The sequence below is a fragment of the Muscardinus avellanarius genome (assembly GCF_963383645.1).
Source record: "Muscardinus avellanarius genome assembly, chromosome: 6".
NCBI lineage: Eukaryota > Metazoa > Chordata > Mammalia > Rodentia > Gliridae > Muscardinus > Muscardinus avellanarius.
This window is the reverse complement of record NC_137791.1, coordinates 57,216,739-57,241,865: the sequence shown is the minus strand read 5'-3', so window position 1 is coordinate 57,241,865 and position 25,127 is coordinate 57,216,739. Positions and strand designations below refer to the sequence as shown.

At 35.0% G+C, this 25,127-nt stretch overlaps 1 protein-coding gene across 1 annotated transcript in view; it reads left to right on the top strand.

Moving 5' to 3' along the window:
* BMPR1B (bone morphogenetic protein receptor type 1B) overlaps positions 1–25,127 on the top strand; it is a gene marked incomplete at its 3' end in the record, with an annotated part of 110,780 nt that overhangs the window by 46,372 nt on the left and 39,281 nt on the right. The window contains exon 2 of the mRNA XM_080697383.1: positions 15,793–15,952. Within this exon, the coding sequence (XP_080553509.1) occupies positions 15,793–15,952 (160 nt within the window). The remainder of the gene's footprint in view (positions 1–15,792; positions 15,953–25,127) is intronic.

The window sequence follows — 25,127 nt, the reverse complement described above, 5'->3', positions numbered from 1 at the left end:
ATTTTAGCATCCTTGGCATCCCACACTGACTTTCATTAGCTTCACAGATTGTTCTTTTCAGAGTAAAGCTTCACTTCGTTTGGCTTCAGCAGTTTATTTCTTGCAATCTATTTAATTGAGTAGTTTCTGGTGTTTATCCTAAAATGCAGATAAATGGCTTTCAGCACACTGTTTATAGTTGAGTAGCTCCTGAAGTGAGTCAACATTATCAGCTACAGTCTTCACGTCATAACTAATGATCGCTCTGCTTACACTTGGCTGCTCGTAAGGAGATGCGGAACTGTAGAGCCAAGGGCCTGGCACAGTTGGGCGGGTGAATTGTTTGTATGGTGTCTGTTAGACAAGGCTCTTTGTCCTCCTTATTGGTATAAAAAGAAAAGAGTATGTTCTTGACCATGATTTTTTGCATGCACAAATTCCCTAACAAAGTTCTGTATTCTAAGAGCTGGAGGAAAGACTATGTAAGAAGTAAATGTTAGAGGAATCCTTTATTCCTGATTATCTGTCTCTTTAATAATGGGTACAATTGTAATACTTTTCAGACCATTAAACTTGATGATAGAGAATAGGAGTAACTAGAAAATATTTCTGTTACTTCCAAATCACTACTGTGGTTTTAGTGGTGAATATAATTTTTGTCCTTTAGGAAGGACAGAAAGAAAATAGATAAATTTAATTGTTAACTTATCATTTATATAAAGGGGATCTATTCATTCAAAAAGGTCATCATGCTTTCTCTTAGGGAAAAAATATAAGACCTATGAGGATTTTCTTTTAGTTGGGATCAGCAGGCTTGACACCATGTGGTTAAAGCTGACAAGTTTACCAACCTCTCATTATTTTTCTGTTTTTTTACATAGAGATTTGCATTCTGCAGGAGACAAAGATAATAATTTCTTTAGAGTTGAAATACCAACTAATACAATTTGGTAAAATTTTGTTTGATCTCATATATTTTTTGTGAACATGGAAAACTGTCTGAAAGTAACCACTGTCTTTTGTCCCAATATTAATATTATAAAGATTGGGGAGCACTTTGGTCACTTAAATAGAATGTGTATTCCCCATCTGCTTACTTTGAAATTGAAATTGAAGATTGTACACTCAACTTACAAAATTATTTCAGGGTGGAAAAAACTTAACGCATTCAGATACATCTGTCTCATGTTGGTGTGGCATTAAATACAGAAACATGAAGAAAGGAAGGTGACATGTAATTATTTTTCATGTAGCATTAGAGTCAGTCTTTAGGTTGTTCTTTTTTGATGGCGTTTTTTTTATTTTAAGGGCACATATTGATGACTATTGAAGAGGAAGAGGAAAGCATTATGACTTAGAACAAAATGTGACTGAGAATATTATCATACGTGAGGAAATATGAACTGCATAAAAAATTATAAAGAGAGAAAAGGCAAAGGCAGTGAAGCTTTTAGAGACTAGAACTTTGAGGCTTGTTAGGTGTTTGACAATTAAAAGGCAAAACCCAACTTCTTTTTGAAAATGTTTTGAAAACTGAAGCCATTTGTTTATTGAAAGAGGAACAGCTTGAGCAACATCAGGCCAGAATGTTCTCGCGTGTGCCATCCCCAGATTAAAGATAACAGTGTTATTATAATAACATAACTTCGATTCAGATTGCTCCTCAGTTTTTTTTGGCCCAGACCTGAACACCATTATCCTTCTGCAATCTTATTCCTACAAATCAGAGCAAAGTAGATGGTGATTTAGGGTTTCAGCATCATTTTAATTGCCAATGAAGTTTAACTAAGGAAAAATCATTGAAATCCTTTGTATCTTAGTCCTGTAGAAACCCAGGACCCAATTTGGTTGTTGTATTTTACTTTGGATGTACAGACTGGATAAATGGGAAGAACTACAGAAAACTAATATAACATTTGTGGCACAGCTCCGAAATACTGGTGTTCCTTCCATCGCTCTCACGGTGTTTCCTAAGACTGGTGCCTGGATACGAGAGAAATCTAGTACGATGTCAAATTCTGGTGAGAAATATTCTTATATACACAGGAATTTCTTTTGACCCGATTGCTCCTACTATAGATCCTATGCATACATATAGATATTTTGCTAATTATTTAGAATTCTCCTTAGCTTAGCAAGTTAGTATCTAAACAACAAAAATAAAAAACCAAGATAGTAAACATTTTCTTTAATATACACGTTCAAGTTATATTTTCCTTTAAATTAACATAATTTCTTCATTTTAGCTCATTTTGTATATATAAGTAAACTTTATTTTTTACAATTTGCTATTAGGAATGAATATCACTTTTGGATAGGGTTTTAGGTTATTTGTTTAAAGTGGCACAGATTCCACCTGTGGGAACAAATGTTTTTGTATATAGATAGAGGATAAGAGAAAATAGAGTGAAAGCTTGGAGTAAGTGAATGGTCAGCAGCCCTTTTTTGACCAAGAAATAACAATACAATTGCTAACTTCAGTGTTGCCTTCTAATTAGATCGTAAGGTATGTGAGTATCAGGGCCATTTCTCCTCTATCCCTTTGAGCCTAATTGCTTTGCACACAGCCTTTGTATAATAAATAATACTTAAATAGATTTAGACTTACTAACAATTTTATGTTGTTTGCAATAAATATTACATTCTGTTTTAGCCATACAAAATGAATAGGGGTTGTCTCAAATATAAATTTTATATAAAAACTTTAGTCAAGCCAACTTATATAGTGGATTTGATGATATGATAGAACTAATGACCACTTGGTGTTCAGTTTGCTCATCATTTTGAAATGTTACAAATTATAAAAAGAATCAGACATGTAAAGCTCTTTAAAAATTTTTTAAATGCTTGTGTACCTTTCCGATTATGAAATTGAGCTTAAGCTTAAGATAATGTATTTTGAAATACCATTTCAAATGTCAAAAGGTTATTATAAAATAGATATTTTTAGGTCTTTAAATGATAACTCTTAGATATCCTTTTTCTGCCTTGGATATCTTCAGAGGCAGATTTTGACCATCTGGAAATGTTATAAAATACACCGTGGTCAGTGGCCTTTCCTCTCTTATTCTAAGTTTTCTTTTCTCTTTTACCTTTCCACTGTCATGTGCCTTGGATCGCTAACATAGCTCAATGCTTCACTGGAATAATCTCTCTTGCCAGCTTATAATCAAAGGGAGCACTGAGAAAAACAGCTGAGCTGTATTAGCAACCACAGTCTGACTGCATTTCTTAACTGCTGAATAACACATCACAGGTGCAGGATTAGTGCTGCCTACGGTGCTGGGCTTTTTAGTGGGAGCCCCTAGCAATTCTGGGCCTCCTCCTCATGTCTCTCATCCCAGGGAACCCGGCAACAACATATCAAGCGTGCAGAAATCAAAAGTGAGTAGCGAGAGAAGCTTTCTATCTTACAGAGGCTGTTCTTCCCCTCCTGGAAATGTAAGCAAGATCTGTAAAGCCAATTCTGGCACCAGCAAAAGCTGTTTGAACTTAGTTGTTCTTGGTATAGAGGGTGAAATAGAAAAATTCAGGGGGCTTAGCAATTTTATACACAAAAATCACATGGTAAGAAAATGCAAGGTGGCCGGCCGAGCTGTCCTGGCAATGTATAATTTAGGCTACTACTAAACAAGTGAAGTTTGTGCCTGTATTATTTCAACTTTTGTGCTGTGTGTGTTGGAATCAGTGTGTGTTTGTCCCTACACGTTTTTCAGCACTGTCATGGTTAAATTCAAGTGGTGTGGCTGTAAAAAGTTCTTATGGAATAGTTTAAGTGTTTATAGTTTTTGACATTGAGTTTTTTTAATTATCTATGGTATTTGGCACTTAATTCATGTATTATAAAAGTCAAATTTGCATGCTTGCAATTATGATTTTCAAGAATGGAAATTATTTTTAAAGTGTAAGTTTAATGATTAAATATTAGATAAAGTGAGGGTTTAAAAATAAAGTGACTAGGTCATTTTTTTTTCCAAGAAGGTTGTAAAATTGTTTAACAAAGTCAAGCATATACTGGAGAAATGAAATCAAGTTTATTTTAGTAATTTACATATTTTTTTCTATATGTCTTAGAAAACAATTCTGTAAGCACAATGCATAAGTATAAAACAAAGCCTCATGGTCAGCACTGCAGATTTTGAAGTTTTCTTTTAAGATAATTCTATTATAGAGTTCTCTTAAAACTCTATAATGACATTCTAATATTCAAACATTTTAAATTAATTTTGTTTCTGGTATCATTATTTTATATTGTTTCATAGACCTATAAACTCATTGGAGATGATAGTCATTGATAATAGTATATTCTAAGCTTAGTTTAGCATAAATAACTATTTATACTGCAAATATCTTCACATTTAAAATAGCAATGTTTTTCTGTACTTTTAGGTCAATATGCACCATATCTAAAGTATCCTTTAGCAATTTTCCTATTAAAGGATACACCAAAGTTTGAAAACAGAGAGATCTCAAATGCTTTCCAGGTTTTTTTCTCTGGGGGAAAAAGGGCAGCACAGACACAATGATTGGTTTTAGCCTGCCCAGCTTGATTGTTACTCTGTGTGTGTGTGTGTGTGTGTGTGTTCAGAGTAGTTTTACACATTGGCTTGTCTCAGAACTGTTTTGTAAAGCTGCAGAGTAGGTTTTGGTGTGGTGTGGTAGGGAGTTGAGCATCCACTTCAATTAGCTTCAGAAGTCTACTAAGCAGAACATGGATAGAAATGCCACTGTCGGAGACCACAGCCCCTAGCTTGGAAACCTGTCAAATTCTAGTTGATTCTTTGACATTATTATTGTCAAAGAGAATGTGGTTCAGTTTCTTTTACAACAATGGAGCTGAACTGACACATTAAATATTTTAAAATATAGAAACATTTAAAATTTTCAATCATCCTATCAGTTGTGATTATGCTGTTTATTGGAGTGGATTCAGTTTCATGTTAAATATCTTTAAACGTCAGGGTTATTTGACAGTCAATTTTTATCTTAGATTGATAGTTTTATTAAAACACAACCAAGTTCTATTTTGGATTATTCTCAAAATGTTTTGTGTCATTATTGTTATTATAATTATTATTATTATATTGGGGATTAAACGAAAGGACATTCTATTTCTGAGCTACACCCCCAACCTTTTTTGTTTGTTTTTAAACAGGGTCTCACTGGGTTACTGAGAATTTTTCTAAATTTCCGAGGCTGGTCTGGAACCTGCAATCCTTCTTTCTCAGCCTCCCAAATATTGGATTACAGGTACATACCATCACTCCTAGCTAAAAGGTTTTAATGTAAGTAAACATTTTGGTTGAGTTTCTTTAAATTAAAAAAAAAAAACCTAAGAGGAAAGCTAGCTATATGTTAGCTATAAAGAGTATGAATGTTAAGTCCAGAACTTTAATTAATAATATAATTAATTCTTATTCTCACTCAAGTTTAAATTGTGTCAATTACCTGTAAATCAAATAAATGCAAAATGTATATGTTCTTTGTTGACACTTCTGTGATACTTAATTTTTGTGACTGGCTTAAGTCATAATCAGGCATCTTGAATAAAATAAGACATCTGAATGAAGCTTTGTTTTTTTATTCAGATATTCGGGGTGTCTCTTGGTGGGGTTTTTCTGCTGCAAAATGTTGGAAACATGATTATCCAGCCTAACCTGAGTGATGTGGTAGTGCAGATGTGTGTGTGGTAAAAGGTGAAGCAATTACTTTTGACTAGAAACATGTATAAACATTCTATGATGAAAGCTCAACTTTTATCATAAAACCAGCACATCTCCCATTTTAAATGATTATGTTCGTCTTAACCTACTCAGAGCAGTTGAAGTGAAAAACTGGCATATCCATGGTGTGAGTGATTATGTCTTTCATAAATGACACTGGTTGATAACTGCCTCCGAGAGTAATCTTCCCTCTACATACTCCTGTCTGGGACTTATTATTTGACAATTAGACTGGCACTGTGACATCTATTGTACTGTTTGCATATATTCTTTGGGGTTTTCCATATGCAGTTAATTTGTTGCACCATGATCCACATGTAGTTGATTTGTCTTATCAGTAAGCTTGTTCTTTTATTAAAGGCACTGTCAGGTATTCTGAGGCAATGTGTTATGTAGATTGAGTTATTTGCCTAATATGTCAGTGTTCCACAGGAAGAAAAAACTGAATAACAGCTCAGTAGTTGTCCTTGAACAAGATTTCAGTGTTTTTTAAACTAAAAAGCTCTTTTTTTATAGATATTTTGCTCAGTGATAATTTCAGAAAAAAACAGTAAAAACTGAAATGGAGCAAAAGGGAAGGGAATTGAAGAGTAAGATGAGACTCGGGAAGGGCAAAGTGGAAAGGGAGAGAGGAGTGAAAGAGAAACTAACATGGGAGACAAAGGGTATGAAGGAAGAAAAGAGTGAAACTGAGGAATAGGAACAAAAGATTTTCAACAGCACAGAAATCAACACCAATTTACTTTAATTGACTCTCACTGTGTGCAAAGAACTATGATAGATGCTTTACTTGGCTATTTTATCCAGTTCTCACTAGAGCCACCAAATGCTGCTATTCTCCTCATCTTCCATATGGAAGACTGTTTGCTGAGTCCACTGGCCTCCTGGCCACTGCTTGGTGCCCAACCATGACACCGCCATGTCGTGCCCTTTGACATCTCACCCCCGCCATAACAAGCCCCGGGACACCCGCCAGCATCTTCCCATGGCTGGCTTTTAGGAGGAAGATTCCTGTGTAGTAACGTCACAGTTGCTATTTTTCCTTCCTTACCTGTGGTTTTGCTCCAGTGTCTCTGAAGTAAAAATTGTATTTATATTTTGTGTATATGTATATATTCCTTATATGCTGCCAACAACACAGAAAATGACTTACATGAAAATGCCTTAGTTTAATGAAAGAGAATTAGGTAATCAAATGGAAGGTGAAGTCTGTGTGTGTGTGTGTGTGTGTGTGTGTGTGTGTGTGTGTGTGCTGGAGGTGGAACCCAGGGGATTCTACCTCTGAGCTACACCCCCAGCCCTATTTTTTATTCTTATTTTGAAACCGGGTCTCACTGAGTTGCAAAGGGCCTGAGTAGCCGAGGTTGTTGGGGAACCATAATCCTCCTGTCTCAGCCTCTCCAAAAGCTGGGATTAGAAGTGTGTGTCACCATGCCCTGTTGGGTGAGGTCTTTTTGAACTTAAAAGCTTAGTAAATTATTCAAAACTGAGTTAAATAATTCAAAGTTTAAATGAGAAAAGTAAAATTTATTTATATAAGTTCATTATTCTACATCACTAAGCATTATTTTAAAATTGATATTTGTTTTTAAGCTTTGATTCATGTTTTACACCTGTTCAAAATAAACTCTTAAAATGTATTTAAATCACTTTGGATTGAGAACATAAGTGAACACTGATTTCCAGTATGTGTTATCATAGCCTAGGAATGGGGCAGAATAGATCGTTCCCAAAGCTCAACAATTCAGGACCTTAAATCTTCTCCCCTAACTTCTTTACTCAAGATAAAGTGCAAACTCCTGTGAAAGCAATTTTAATTTCTCTTCTTGCTCCTGCCCGCCCTCTAGTGTAGATGGTGTAGAATAGTAAAACTTCTAAACTATGAAGTTTTAAGGTGAAGAATTTCAAAAAGGAAAATAGAAAAATAAACTGATTGTTAGTAGACCCCATAATGTCTCTTGTAAAGAACTTTAAATGAAGATCCACATTTGTTTCTAAGTTCAGTATTACTGAGATTTAATTTTATTTGGATTATTTCTTGTTCATAGAGTTTTTTTGTGTATTTGAATGTGACAGTAGATTCTGATATTTTCTTTACTGATATATGAGAATCTTTTCTATCAAAATTTAAAAATGTTATTTTTATGATATTTTGGGACTGGTGAGCATGTTAACTAGGAACAAAACAAGACAAATCATGGTGAAATCATACTTTAGGATGTAGTACATTAATATTGAAGGTAAAATTTAATTGGTACAAAGTTGTACTCTTGATTTTAATGTAACTGTCTTTCAATTTTGCTTTTGTGTCTTCTGATTTTTCTGTAAAATCATGTTTCCTTTTTGTAAAATACCATATGAAAGAATGCACAGCAATGTGAAATGATACAAAAATAGTTTAAAGAACTGATTTATTAATTATATAAATTAATGTGTGACTTCTTTTATTATATTTTATGCTGCTTTCTGCTAAATCATTGTCTGCTATTTTCAAATCAATACTTAAAAGAAACTCTATAATTCTGCCATATTTTATACAAGAAGAGGTTCCATGGAAAAGGTTTACATAAAACTAGATATAAAATGGCAGTATATATTAAAGAAATTATATGCAAATATAAATCTTTGTAACTGAACTTCCACTCAGTGTCACTACTCTTGTTTGCTGATTATTATTTCATGAACTTTGATCAATTTGCCTAAATATCTATTAATCTCATATATGAGAAGCATAAAGGGTATACTCTTATTGTGATTTACTAACATAACCAAATATACATCATTAAAGTGATTCTATGGTTTATTTCCTTTTTTAAAGTCTAGTAGGACTCTAAAAATTGAGAACTAATTTTAGATTGACTTTTGAAATCCTTACAGTGTAACCAACTAAGCTAACCACACCTCTGAAATGTTTGGATTCCTGCTGTTAAGCTAAATATAGGTCACTAAAAAGAAACAGGATTGAGAGAAGAAGGAAGAAAGGAAGGATGGAAAGAGGGATGGGAGGAAGGAAGAAAGAAAGGGAGGAAGGGAGGGAAGGAAATGAGAAATGGAAAGGCCTCTAAAGGAGTGACTTATACAGTACCTATTATTTATTCCTACTAAATTTCTAGACAGCCTGATTTTCTTCTTGTTTTTGTTTTTCCTATCATGTTTATTCATGATTCTCTTGCTGAATACATTAAAACACACACTTTGATTGCTTTTGGGAAGAAATCATAAATTGAGTTGAAAATTTTGTCAACCGTTAAGTAGGCTCTATGTTTTTCTTTCTTCGGTGAGAAAAGATGTTTGAAGATTTTGTTCTATCGATTTAGTGAATACAGTGTACTAAATTATAATCATTTCTCCTTTCATAGTTGTTGTATACCTTCCAGTTGTCAACAGTGGTTACTTACTTGTACATAAAACTTTACAACAAAAATCAAGTAAATGAGGACTTATTAATAAGATCTTACCGTGTTTAGTGAGTATACTAAATCAAACTTTTTATTATCTTTTTAGATTTCTACCTTTCTACTGCTTCGTAGGTAGAGTTACTAATATAGTAAAATGTGAAAAGTAGGTTCAGATATATTGTTTTAATCAGACATCTGATATTTAGGTTGTATGTTTATTATTTCTAATACAATGTTCTTGTGGATCTTCACATTATTATAAGTACATACCTGTTTTCTTTCTTTCTACTTTTTATTATGCCTCATTGTTGAGCTAGCTTTATATAAAATGATTTTTTTTTTTTTGGTGGTACTAGGGTTCCTGGAAGCCCTTCTACCTCCGGGCTACACTCCCAGACCTATTTTTACATTTTTATTTGGAAACAGGGCCTCCTAAGCCAGCGCGATCCTCCTGTCTCTACCTCCCAAGCGCGGGGATTACAAGCGTGCGCCACCACACCCGGCTAAAATGATTATTTTTTATGTATGCATATAATTGCCTGTTTTGTCTTTGCTGATATGTTCTGTCTTGTTTATGGTCAAAATGCCTGCATTGTGTCTGTGTGACTGGATTTTGTACAAGTTCAGTGCCATTTGACCTATGAAAGTGATCATATTATTTGATAAAGCCCTTTCTGTATAACTTTAGATAAAACAGTGCAATTTCTCATTTGCTCTTTTTCTTCAATATGGGTGGGACATTCACACATCTTAGTCTTTCCTTTTAGTTAGGTCTGTTCACTATACTGGGGCTCTTCTTCCTTCTTTATCTGCTGCCCTGTATCTGTTAACCTCATGGATTATCAATTGCTCGTATTGGAAATTGGAAATATTGTGATTGTATGATAAATTTTTGTTGGAAGTCTATTTTATTAGGAATTGTTATCTACCTCCAGATATAAAGTTTGAAAGTCAAGTTTTCTGGGGCTGGGAACATACATAGCTCAGTGGTAGGGTACTTCCCTAGCATGAATGATACCCTAGGATTCAATACCACCCCGCACTGCAAGACAAGTCAAAATTTCAAGTTATTAATTGTAATTAAAGTTACCCCCAAAAGATTTACATACAGGCTTGAATCCATAAAAATGAAGGTTAAGTATAAATATTAATTTTCACTAAATTCAGAATTGTTCCAGAAAGATACAATACAACAACTTTAGGATAAATAAAACAGAAGAGCATTGTATTTGGAGTTGTTTGAGATATGCATAAGGCACAACTTTATTATTTTTTTGTTGAGGATCTTTTTCTCTTGAAGAATAAACTAAAATTATACGATAATTTTTAGTCACAGACAATTAACTACATGTAGATTAATAAATAGCAACTGTAAGCTGGGCATGGTGGTGCATACTTGTAATCTCAGTACTTGGAAGGCTTAGATAGGAGGATCGCAGGTTCAAAGCCAGACTCGGAAGCTTAGTGAGGTTCTCAGTAACTTAGTAAGACCCTGTTTCCAAATAAAATATAAAATATACGTCTGGGGATGTAGCTCAGAGTTAGAGGTCTCCTAGGTCTTATCCCTAGTACAATACATGCACTAAATAAATAAATAAATTAATTAATTAAAAATAGTAGTTGTATCCTTTAACATAAATTACTTCCTTCACTTGACTATTTTTATAAAAACAATTGAGAAACTCTCTACCTCCCTCAGATTTGCCATTCACTTAATAATGTCTAATTAAAAGTATTCATTTAGCTGGGTCTGTGGCACATACCTGTAATCTCAGTATTTGGGAGACTGAGACAGAAGGATGGCAAGTTTGAGGCCAGCCTCAGCAACTTAGCTAGATACTCAACAATTCAGTAAGACCCTCAAAAAAAAAAAAAAAAAAGAGCTGTTGGGGGGGGGTAGCTCAGTATAGAATATCCCTGAGTTCAATACCCAGTAGCAAAAAAAAAAAAAAAAAAAAAAGCACTCGTTACTGGGGATTACACATTACTGAACTATATTTCCAGCCCATTTTACTACTTCTTCTTCTTCTTCTTCTTCTTCTTATTATTATTATTATTATTATTATTATTATTATTATTATTATTTTGGTAATAGGGTCTTGGAGACTTGCTAAGTTGCTGGGCTGTCCTCCCATCTGCCATCCTTCTTATCAGCCTCACAGATGTTAGGATCCCAGGTGTGTGCCTCTGGCCTGGCTTCAGCTCACTACTTCCACGTGGTCAGTTCACATGGTATGAAGGCCACCCCACATGCTCATTCAGGGTATTGTCTTTTAACTCATTGAATAGGAATAGGGTCACTTTTATGAGCCAGTAATAGTTTTATCCTTTTGATTTCGTGCATGTGCTTCTGTTAAATAGCACATATTCTGCCTGCGTGTTAAAATGTTAAGTATTTTTAGGAATATTAGAAGCATTATTTCATCTTTATGTGAAGGTTGGTTCTTACCTGAACTTCTCCATTTGAGAGCCCGGATTTGGCTATAAAGGTTGCTCGAAGTTAGGACACTCAGGCAATTTTCATTAACAATTGAAATAGTTAACCTATTATTTTCTACAAAACACTATAAGATTGAGTTTATCTTATAATTGGGAATATAGAACATTTGGGACTTTAGATATTTTTAGGTTCTGGAATAATTGCATAGACATAATGAGATATCTTGATGATAGAAGCCAAGCCTATACACAGACTTCGTTTTTATATTACAAAGATCTTATACATAAAGCCTGAAAATAATTTTATTCATTATTTATTTAGTATTTTAATACTTTTAAAGTATTGAGGAATATTGTGCATGAAATGAAGTTTATGTACATTGAGCCATCGGAATTGTGGTATCATGTTTGCAGTTAAGTTTTGAATTTTAGAATTTTTTAGACTTTGGATTTTTAAGTTAGAGATGCTGATTATTGGTAATTAACAACATAGTATGAGGTATGTAGATTTACCAGCAATATAAGCTCACATGCACACAGACACAGTAAAGCACGGCAAACCATTAATAAATCTACTGTCACTACCAAGCCACGTTCGCTGGTCCAGGGTGACTTCTATAATGAAGAGCTGAACAAGTGCCTTATTGGCTGAATTTTCTTTTTTGATTTCCTAGTTCATGTCCCGTTAATATTCTTCACTCCATCTCAGGATATGAGACTAATTTCTTTCCTGTTTTGTACTAATAAGCAATTTACAAATACATTTATATTGCTGTATGCATCATTTGTTCAAATTACTGCCCTTTTAAATGCAAACTGAAAATTTTTTGATACAAAATTCAGTATTCACTCACAGAGAAAAATTTTATACAAGTAGGATCTTTGTGTATTTCATGAATATCTGTATATGATGTAAATTCTTCTGTACATTTCCCTCTCTCTCCTCTCTCTCTCTCTCCTCTCTCTCTCTCCTCTCTCTCTCTCTCTCTCTCTCTCTCTCTCTCTCTCACACACACACACACACACACACACACACACACATAAACACACATACTTCAACGGGCTTATAATATTATATATATTATTTTAAAATCGGTTTCTTTTTACATAATTTAAAGAGGCTTATTTTTTTAAAGTCTTTCCAATCATTCTCTTTCCAGTAGGCACTACAATATGACTCTTCTCGTTCTTGCTTTTGGTATTTTCCTCCATATCTAAATTCATGCTTGAACTTAGAGATACTTTTTCTTTATTTAATTTCAGGTATAACTTCTGATTTTGCACAACTGAAAATGATGATTTAGTTCTTTTTGTACCATTCCCATTACATATAAACATACTTCTATTTCCTATTATATAGGGTGAAATATTTATTTTCTTGGAAAAAGTATACTAAAAGTATGACTATGTTTCCATCAAAAATTAATTTCTAAACCCTCAATCAGTTTGGATTTAAAATACAAAACTGTTGCTATTAATTGCAATATTCGGAAAATCTCCTTTTCAGAGTCTTCTGACCTGCCTTCAGTGAGGCCTGAGGTCTCAACTCATTCTTCACACAGCATTATCCAGGGACATTAGTCACCTTCCTTTTGGGTTGGATCTCTTATGAGCAGGAACCTATTATTTATTCTCTTTTCTTTTTTATACTCTTGTTTGGATAGAGCATCTCCTCTGGTAAGTTTTTGAGAATGGTGCATAGAAGGCACCTTTTCTTTTTGCAGTACTTGGAAACCAGGGGTATTCGACCTCCAAGCTACACCCCCAGCCCTATTTTATATTCTTTATTTGGAAACAGGGTCTCACTGAGTTGCAAAGGGCCTCACTAAGTAGCTGAAGCTGTCTGCGAACTGTGACCCTCCTGTCTCAGGCTCCCAAATGCTGGTATTACAAGTGTGCTCCACCATGCCTGGCTGAAGGCACCTTTTTAACACCTTGAAAATATTAAAATGTTTTTCTCCTACCTTTACATTTGATTGTAATTGGTCCAGTTATTGATTTCTGGATTTGGCATACTTTTTCTTTAGAATTTTGTATCATTCTATTTTATTCTATTTTCCAGTTTTGTGTGAGAAGATCAATGCCATGCTTATGTTTAGTCTTCTCTCTCTCCCTCTCTCTGTCTCTCTGTCTCTGTCTCTGTCTCTCTCTCTCTGTCTCTCTCTCTCTCTCTCTCTCTCTCTCTCTCTCTCTCTCCCAAAGAGAAAGGATATGATATGGAAGGAAACAGAATGTGATAAGTTTTTTAAATACCCATTTCTTAATTTTTTTATTGGTGCATTGTAGTCATACATTTTAGTGGGATAAACGACTTGTGTAGACATATATGCACACATCACCCATTAACCCAACCCAGTTCCCACCCCATTCCCTTCTCATCCCTCCTTCCAGTGCTTGACTTAGTGACTGACTTTGATATGTTTGTTTAAGTACATCATGTGCTTTAGAGAGTTTCCCTCTTCCCCCCTCCCATCCCCTCAGTTAGGTCACCTATTTGCTCCTCTATAGGATCTCCTTCTTCATCTAGAGTTCCTCCTGTTACCCATTTCTCCACAGCCTTCACATATTAGGGGAAATATCCAATTTCTTCTTTTTTGTGACTGTCTAATCTCACTCAGCATAATGTCCTCCAGTTCCATCAATTTCCCTGTAAATGATATAATTGTGTTTTTCATTATGGCTGAATAAAGTTCCAATGTGTACATATCCCACAGTTTTGTAATCCATTCATCTGTTGATGCACATCTTGGCTGGTTCCATAGTTTGGCAATGGTGAACTGTGCAGCTATGAACATAGACACGCATGCATTAATTAGTTTGGTAGTTTGGTTTACTTTCTTTGGGGTTGATACCCAGAAGTGGTATTGCTGGATCGAATGGTAAATTTGTTCCCATTCTTCTGAGGATTCTCCATATTGTTTTTCTGAAGTAGTTGCACTAATTTGCAATAATCCCACCAATGATGTTATCACTTTGTCTTTTAAAGTAACTCTGGTCTTAAAGTTAGTAAGATTAAGAACCAGACTGAACAAGAAGGAACTCATTGTGACAGGATTATATAACCACATACCTACTCATACTGTACCTGGATCACAAGAGCACTGACACTATTCCGTAGAAAAACATGTATCAAATGGTGTGTAAGACAAGGTATTTATGGGAACTGTGGTTAATTTCACTATGTGAATTAACTTCACTTTTGATATTTAACTTAAGGTTGAACATCCTATTATATAGAAATATATCCCAATTAAGGCTATTTTTTGTGGAATCTTATCATCTATCTCAATGTCACTTCAGATCTTTTTGAATAGGAACTTTCTTTGGCTCATCTGAGGCCTATAGACCATTATGAACGGGTGAGATTCTGTAAGTAAAAGGCTATTTACATGCCTCAGATAGTCTTATGATCAACATGCCATTTTTAGATTTAGTTTATAGAAAGCTGAGAATGTTAGCTGTACATAATATAAATTTGAAAAAATATAATGGTACAGTAGAGTATAGTTTGAGGGGAAATTCTGATGAATTAACATATTTTATTATTTTCTTCCTAAATTGTTATTATTTAAGAATTTGACTGGTTAGCTTAGCATGTAAAATATCTAAAAAAAATTACTACATTTTTTCCTAAACTTCTAATTCTCTGATTTAATAAATGATTATGATTTATTGACTAGGTACAGATCACTTGAACTTTGAGTCTTGATGAAAAATGGGACCGACAATATTTACCCTAGTGTTAAAATAGAGAGTAATCATTTTATTTATTTTTGTGGAACTAGGGACTGAATGCAGAAGTAGTTTACCTCTAAGATACACCCCCAGATCTATTTTATTTTATTTTTGAACAGGACATTGATAAGTTGGTGAAGGCCTCACTATATTCCTGAGGCTGGCCTCAAAATTATGATCCTCCTGTCTCCCCCTCCCAAATACTGGGATTATAAGCATGTGCCACCATACCCAGTTGAGAATAATCTTGAAATAGTGTTTCTTTGAGTTCTTTATACTCAGTTTAAATACAATTATTATAATATTATGGGTATTTTTTTATCGGTATGAGTTTATCTGTATCTATGTATACATAGAAGGTGTACTTCTTATAAAAACATCAAAATCCCTGTTTTCTATTTAAATCCTTAGGTACCATGAGTACTCTTTTCTTACTTAACCTTCTATTATCCATTGGACTGATGACTGTGATAGGCTATCCTACATTTGCTTTAATGCTCACTCTCTCTTGTTTTCAGCAAACTTCCTTGATAACATGCTTTTGCGAAGTTCAGGAAAATTAAACGTGGGCACCAAGAAAGAGGATGGTGAGAGGACGGCACCCACCCCTCGTCCGAAGATCCTGCGCTGTAAATGCCACCACCACTGCCCAGAAGACTCGGTCAACAATATTTGCAGGTTTGTGACATAAATGATTTAAACCTAGTTTTAATAAAAGGTCTCAGTTTTTTGACCATCAGCTAGTGTTTTCAAGAACACCTTTTAAAGAATGCTGTTTAACTCCATTAGATCTTAGAGCCACACTGTATTTAGAGAAATACAGAATCATTTCTAACTTCAAATGATGTTTGGGACTTCTTCCTTCCTCCAGACAGAACACATGCACATGAATGCAGAACACAGATTTCAGACTCCTTGTTAAGAAGCAAAAACCAAACAATTGTTTTCCAAAAGACATGCCTCCCACAATCTATTCAACAGCAGCAAGCATCACATGTGTGGGATGCTTTTTATTTTAACTTCATCATGCTGATGCTATTAGTATGTTGGAAAGAACACCTAAGCTGTTTGGAATACTAATAAACTGGCTCTGAGAAGCAGTACTATGACAGAACTTATGTGAATCCACCAGATGGCTTAGGAAAGACATTTGCAGAGTACTAGAAAATAAACATTTAAGTTGATAGTCATGTTTTTATAGATGCTTTATAACATTTTAAACAGAAGTGCTTGCATTGTTTTTTCTTTCATGTCTTTTTGTTGCCCCACCATTTCTTTGGTCACCACACTCATTTTTATTCCCTAGTGGGGACAATAGCATGTATGGAGCTGTAGTCCAAGGAGGCCGCAGTGTGCCAGGGGAGAAGTAGATAAGTTAACCAGAGAAGTGTGGATCTTAGGAGAGTTATGGTTTAGTTATATAATATCCCATGAAAGAGCTCATGTATTGATGTGCAAAGCTGATATGATTTATTATGAGGGTTCTAGTTTAATCAATGGAATAAATCCATTACTAGGGATTTTTGGGGTGGTAACCTAGGTAGGGTGTGGCTGGAGGAGGTGAGTCATTGGTGATATTGCCTTGGGGACTGTGCTTGTTTCCTTCAATCTCTTTGCTTGTTCTTGCTTTTGGCCTCCATGATGTGAGAGCAGAGCACTTCTCTTTCTTTCTCTCTGCCTCCTGCTGTCATGCCCTGGACCCCACAGACATAACCTGGCTTGACATGGTCTGAATACCTGAAATCTCCAGAGCTGTGAGCAATGAATCTTCCTTCTTCTAATACTATGGTGGTCATGTGTTTTGGATTGAAGCAATGAGAATGCTGACTGAAATAGGCAGTAAGATTCAGAGAATCAGCATGTGCCTCATGAAAGCTGGTGGACTCAAATAAGAAGTAGCTAAGCTGAGTCCTTCTTTTCTTTCAGAGATCTTTTATAATGTTTCCTATACTGCAGAATTTAATATATGCAGAATATCTCTAATCCGAAAAGTCAAAATAAAAAATACTCTGAAATCTACAACTTTTTGAGCAGAGGCTTGATGCTGTAAGTTGAAAATTCCATCCCTGGCTTCATGTGATGGGTCATGAATACAGTAAATGTGCACTAAACACATTGTGTAAAAGTACCTTCATGCTATATATATGAGGTGTATGTGAAACATAAGTAAATTTCAGGTTTAGACTTAGATCCCACCCTCAAGTTATCACATGACTATATAAGTATTCTAAAATCCAAAAAAATTCTGAAATCTGAAATTCCCAAGCATTTCAAATAAGACTGCTTTATCTGGATAAGTGTATCCCAAGAATCTAGTATATTTAGCACAAGAAATACATATTAACTGACAAAAGGAGAGAAGTTGGGTATATTGAAAACTGTAACTCTCATTTAATCGGCAGAACAACTCGGTACTGCAGGGCATGCTTATTCTCATTTCTAGTCAGATAGAATTTGGAATCCAGAGAGTTTTACTAACTTGGACTTTATTCTTGAATGATGATGATATTACAGAGTTTTGTGCTAAAGGAAAATTATTTCAAGCTCAGAAGAATTTTTCTTGGAAAACACTCCCTCTTTGTTGTAAAAAGAAATAGTGTCAGAAAATTTAAAAAAATTTCAAGGAAAGAAAAATTAGCAGGAGGAAGCAAATTAAGGGATGTTTTATATTTTATCTAAGTGTTTGATGTTCACAATGCCTTTCCATGTTATTAAAACTATTATCCTGGTAATTGTATGTTAGGGATTTTCTACAACTATCTCAATTTCAGATATTTTCTCTTATTTTCCTTATTAGTCACTGAAAATCAAAGGAGACTGGACTTTCTAGAGTAGAGGGAGTAGGAGGTGAGCCTGAAGACAGGTGAAGTGTGGAGTAAGAATGCTGAGTTTAAACCTAAGATTACTGGTCATTGAAGGAGGTGTTTAAACCGGAGTGGCAGTGGAGGATTACAATCTGTCTTTGTTTTCTGGAAATTTTTCTTTGCTGTAGAGTAGTGAATATTCAAGAAGGAAACAAAAGTAAATTCAAGAATAGTTAAATCAGAAGTTTAGAGAGTTGTATTCAGTAAGAACAGTTCACGTGAGAGAGAATAACCTGGGAGTGGGGAGTTGTCAGTGAAGGAGAGAGCTGGATGTATTTGAGAAGGGAAAGTTGTGTGTTAATGGGAGAGATATGGAAGTGAAAGTGAAAAGGGGTCTTACAAAATCCTGGACATACATTTAATGTAGAGGTAGTCTTAAATTAAAGACTATAGAGGGAAAGAATCAAATTCCAATTGGGCATGTTTGAGTTTGAGGTTTTTGAAACTTCAAAATATAGTTATCAAACAGTATAGACAGTAGTATATTGGTCTTTGCTACATAAGAGGTTATGCACATCATTGGTTAGTGTTTGCTATGGAACAAACACAGAGGCTTATAAGCAAAGACATTTAATTTTTACTTAGAGGTGTATTGCTGCACATTTTTTTTTTTTTTACTTTTTATTGTTGGACCAGCAATTACTGGGGAATATTTTTTTTCGTGTGTGTGTGTGTGTGTGTGTGTGTGTGTTACTGGGGATTAGACCCAAATGTGTTCTACCTCTGAGTTATACTTCTGATTATATTTTATTTTTGTTTAATAACAGGGTCTTGATAAGTTGCTAAGGGCCTTGCTAAGTTGCTGAGGCTGGCCTAGAACCTGTGATTCTCCTGTTTCAGTCTCCAAACTACTGTGATTGTGTATGCACAACCACAACATCCCAGGAACATTCTTTCTTACACAACTGAGAGGAAGCCACTTCTTAAGGACTCTGCTATTATCATGTCCTCTAACATTCCATTAACCAAATCAAGCAATGGAGTCAAATTCAGAGTCAAGAAGACACCATAACTTCTAGAGTAGGACTGAGCCTTGCAATATTTAATGCTTGGGTGAAGGAGAATGTCCAAGGAGGCTAAGATTAGTGTACCTAAAGCTAAGTTTCCTGAGGGAGACACCAAAATCAGCTATGTTGGATGCAGTGAGACGTCAAGCAGGATAATAACTAAAACATGGCAATCAGAGCTAATGATATCAATAAGAGGAGTATAGAGATATTTGGTGTAATAGAGATAAAATCCTGATTAACATGGGGTTTGAATTCTGTGATTGTCATCCTTTGATTTATAATTGCAAAAGAAATAAAAAGAAGCACCAATAATAGTGGACACCCTCAAAAGATCATGGGTATGCCATTACAATCAGCATAGATGGATTAAATTGTAGAACTATACAGAAAATTGACATTTATCAAAATTTTATAAATATAAGCATGTTTTCTTTCACCTATCTTTAATCATCTCAACACTTTTATAAAAAATCATAGCATTATCTTTATTTTCCAGGTAAGAAATTTGAGGTTTGGGAATTAAATAATTTTGAGTAGGTATGATGACATGATGAAAAGATTAGGGCTGAGATTTCAAAGTCATAGATTCTTAGCCTGAAACTAACCCTGACACTGGTTCTTAGAGGCTTGAACAATATCAGTTTCAATCAGCTTTTTCATCTCTGTGACCAAGTACCTGACAAACACAACCTAGTGGAAGAAAGGTTTATTTGGGGCTCATGGCTCTAGAAGTCAGTCTATGATCAGCTGGCTTCAAGGCAGAAGCCTTAGAAACAGTCCTTCAGGACATGGCAGAGGAGGAAAAACCACTCATTTCATTGGAGCCAGGAAACAGAGGAAATAAAATAGAGACGGAATGGGGACAGGGACAGATTCAGTCTTAAAGCCACACCCTCAGTTACCCACCTCCACCGGCCATCCCCTGTCTCCAAACTCAGTTGTGTTGTCTAACACATAAACTTCTTTTGAGGAGACTTTATGTCCAGATCATAATGACTTTTGAGTAAAATGCATATGTACTTTGCTAAGGAGATAGTGACTCCAATTGAGTCTTCTTTTGATCTGAAATCAATAATGGGCAAGTCACAGGGACTACTTTTGTTCTTTTGTCCTAGAATAAACCCACGACTTTCTACCTGCATTTTTATAAACCCACACTCTGTTCTTTGTCCTCCAAACCAGAACTTCTCATGTTCTCTCTGGTGAAAGATTGTCCCCCTATCATAAGTTGTTCACTGATACTTTTCTAAAGTACAATAAAAATGAATCACTATAAAAATTAAGGTAAAAACTTGCAAAGTACATATGCCAGTTTTTTCTTTTTCTGTTATTTAATGTCAATAGACATGAATATATCCTCTCAAATTGCTATACAAGTTTTCTGCACTAGCCTCTCAACAGGCCAATAATAAACAGTTTGCTATCCAGCAGGGGAACACACATTGAGTAATGGTAGGTAAACAAAGTGTGCTTTCTTATGCCTTAAATAAGGGCTGGTCTAAATTGTTTGGCCTGAGGCACTGTACTGAGCAGATCACACTCAAAGGAGTATGCCACAAAGGGTTCACATTCATCATTACTTCCATGTCCCCGCAGAGAATAATCCAAAAAAGGGCCAAAAATCAAGAAGACACTATACTTTAAAGAGATCGTGATATTCCAACATGCTATCAGAGAATGCATGTAGTTTAGAGGTTTGTACCTTCTTCATTAGTACCATCAGTTGCTGAAACTGCAAAGGTTAGGCCAAAGTCTTAATCAGATCGATCTCTATCAAATGCAAATGTGTCTGCTAACCAAAGCTCATGCATTTCCATTGCTCATGATATGTATGTTGGAAGATGTAGTGCAAATATATCATGACTGACTGCAGCATTAGAGCCTTTTTTATATCTGTAGTCCACAGTGAAGGGCAAAGCATTTTTCTTTTTCTCTCAAGATCATTTTACCAAGTGTTTTTCCAGGTGTTCCTTTGCATCGCAATCCTCCAATTCTTGTAATCGTTCCAATTTCTAGTATCACTGCATGCTTTGGACACTGAAAAACCATAGTAACTCTTGTTATGTGGTTCTCACCATGCAAATGTTCTGTGTCATTTACCAAGTGTTCTACCAAGTGTTAGCTCTGCCATGTTTGTTTATTTTTTCTCTAAACCATCTAGTCTGGCTTTATATAGCCTTCCTTATTTTACTCTTGTGGACTGTAATAGCCATTTCTGTTTCCATCTCATCATCTCAAGTTTCTCCACTCCTTTATGCATGTCTATTTATTCTAAAAATCACTTTTATTATTTTTTCAGGGATAATTTATAATAATCCTTCATTTATATTATTGGGGCCTGGGCAAGAATTCTGTCTGAGAAGTTTCAGGGTTTACAGATACAATGAGTTTTGTGTTTTCACAAGGAATGTGCAAATGACCCCAGGCTGCTTAAATGAGGAATTAGATAAGTTTTCCATTGTATATCTCGATGAGTCTTAGGGTGAATAAGAAAAGCTTAGGGGCTGTGAGCCTTTTTACCCAGTGTATTACCCAGGCCTTTTAAAACTCTTGCTGAATGCAGTGGTGTGAGTTTTCAGACAAGTGCTCCTGACCTAAAGCCTTAGAGGATTTAAAAGGAGCATTGCTGGTTTGTTTATACATTTTACCTCACACATTAAATGTCACTGTAAGTCATCTAGCTTTTGCCAATGTAACCAGAACATCTAACCAGTGAATTTTGTGAATCTTCATTTTCTAGTTGAGGATGTCCATTTTATGCCATTGCACTTAGAAGAATGATGGGCCTTTTGTTAGATCTTGTAATTTAGTTGTGTCTGTGGTTTCAAATTCACTGACAAGGATTTTTATAGAAAATAACTCTCCTTTTATATCTCTCATTAATCAGAAATCAGAATATTAAATGGGCCCAATTCATTCGGGGCTTAATCAATGGTGAATAGCATAGGACTTGTTAAAATTATACATAGAGAACCATTGAAAATTACTAAGCAAAGAAAGAAAATGTAAGGACTATCAGACAGTACTGTGCACAATGGGTTGAAGGGCAAGAGAAAGGAAGGGAAGTCCTTCTAGAAGGCTCTCAGAGAAATAGCAAGGGTCTGCACAGGGCGTGGGGTGAAGATGCATAAATGTTTGGTGACTGTAAAACCTGGGAAAAGTTAAAACATTTTGTAACTCACAAAACACTTAGGTAGCTTGTGATTTATATTCTACTTGAAGTTGTGTGATTTTCTCTCTTGTAGGATGTGTGGCCATCCTCAAAAACAGAGGTCACATCTTCCTCACCTAACATTCTCAGTGTTTAACTCTGCCTGAGTCACAGTGCACAGAGTAAATATAAAATGAACCACTGTTTACAAAGCTGTATGTGGCTTTCTGCTGTATTAGTTAATGATTAAAATCTACATGATATAAATCGTAACTCTACAAATCATATGTATCTTTGAATACATATTACAGAAATTGTTGAATATTTACTTTATTTCCTTGAACATGATGGAGATATTTTAGAAGACAGGATATACTCAAGAATTTGCTTACAAAGGATCTAAACTCAACCAGCCTTTTAAAGTCCATCCCTACTATAACTAAAATTCAAAAGAAATTGAAGCATTCTCATGTTTTCACATACTAACAAGTACTTTTAGTAAAAAAAAAAAAGAACTGATGAATCAAGAGAACTATTGATATTTTAGGAAGATGTTATTGAGCTTACACCCACTTATATAATTAAATTTTGTTGAGACAATTTTTTTTGTAGTAGAGATTAAATCCAAGGGGCATTCTATATTCAAGATATATCCCCAGCATGAAAAAAATCTCTAATTTTTGTTATTTTTCTTATATTATTATTTTTATTAGTGCATTATAATTATATATCAGGAAGATTTTCAGAGTGATAGAGGCATACATGCATACAACATTCCATGAGCTTCTCCCTGGCTTCCACCCCACTTCCTAACCCTCTCAGTACATACTATTGAAATTGGCATTGATAAATTTGTACAGACACGTCATGTCATTGAAGTGTTTCCTTCATCAAGTCTCCCCCCCCCCACTCACCTCCCTCCCTTAGGGACCCCCCCCCCATCACTCCATTAGGATTTCTCCTCCTTTGTTTGGAGTCATTCTGGCATCCCAATTTCTCTCTAGCATATGCGGGAAAATATCTAACCTTTCACTTTTTGTGACTGACCAATCTCATTTAGCATAATATTCTCCGGTTCTATCTCTTTCTCTGCAAATGACATATTTTGTTCTTTATGGCTGAGTAAAATTCATTGTATATATATATATATATATATATATATATATATATATATATATATATATCCTATAATTTTGTAATCCATTCATCTGTTGATGGACACTTAGGTTGGTTCCATAATTTGATTATTATGAACTGTGCTGCTTTAAGCATATGCATGTATTACTATGGTGGTCTGATTTCTGTTACTTTGGGAATTATTTTTTATTTTGAAAGAGGATCTTGCTGTGTTTCTGAGTTTCTTTCCATGAACGTGTAATCCTTCTTTCTCAGCCTCCCAAATGCTGAGAATACAGGCGTATACCACCACACCCAGCAGTTGAAAGCAAATATGAAATAATACTTTAAAATTTTCTTCACTGGATGACTTTTTCTTACCAAAGTAAATAAAATCTTTTGAAAATTATTTTAAAGTTAAATTGTATATAAAGATTTAAATCAGAGGAAAAGTTCTGTGACAGTCCCCCTAAGCTGTGGTGACTGTGAACATCCCTGGGGTTTACAATGAAGAAACCTGAGACCTTAGTGGAAGAATAGTTAATGGAATCAAAGCTCAGGTAAGCTTTGTAAACACTGTACTCAGTCAGATTAAATAAAAATGCTGTCAGTGTGGCGTTAGACACCTTATGAAATGAGTTTCTGGTCATCTCCAATGAACTCACAAATGAGTTGTGTTCCAAAAGGCTATTATCAACCCATTTGACCTGAAGTGAGAGGAGTTTGGAACCTTGCAGCCTTGAGATGCATGTCTACTTGGTCCCTCAAAAATTTAAAACTGGCATACCCTTTTCTTGCTGAGTATACTTTCTTTTTTAATTGGTGCATTATAGTTATTCATCTTAATGGAGTACAAGATGGTAGAGGCATACATGCACACATCACTCGTTTAGACCTTCCACAATTCCCACCCCATTCTCTCCCCCTCCCTCCTTCTCATGTTTGGCTTAGTGATTGACTTTGATATGTTTTTACTTGGACACAATGAACATCTCTTGAGGCACTTAATCTTTTGATGATCTTTCTGGACACTCCAGGTTTTTTTCTTTTCTTTTGGAATATTGAGCAAATTTAAGAAGCCTTGAACCGATAGAACCATCCAAGAATTGTAATAGAAGCTGCATTCTCACTGCCTTGACCTCATGTAAGCTTTACATTCTCAAGTGTCTTGTTATTTCACGGATTTAATGTTATGTCAGAGGTGTTCAGCTTTGATGACTGATTATTGTGTTAAGCATTCAGCTTTTATCCCGGTTTGCCAATCACTTTTCTTTGCCTGTGACACAGGGGGGCAGTGTTTTTGAAATGTTAGATAATTTGTCTTTCTATTTTGTTTGATCATAATCATTATTCTAGTGAAGCAATATATTCCACATTCATGGATACACCTCATGACTTTGAATTTTTAAAATTTATTCCTACTTTGATTTCCTTTACTAATCTTCCTTTCTTATTATTGCTTTCAACATCCTGGGAATGGTGGGATAAATATATATTTATATTTATATAAATATAAATATGTATATATATATATATATATACACTTGACTGTGGCAGCCAGGAAGTAGAATATTCAGGTTAATCAGTGGTTGGAGCTGATTGCCTTTTGTGAAATCAGCAGCCCCTCTTAGTAGTGGGCAGAAGTGATTAGCTTTGACTCATGGAGAACAGGTTTGCTTACTTGTGTGCTTCTTGTGAGTTGAAAGCCCTCC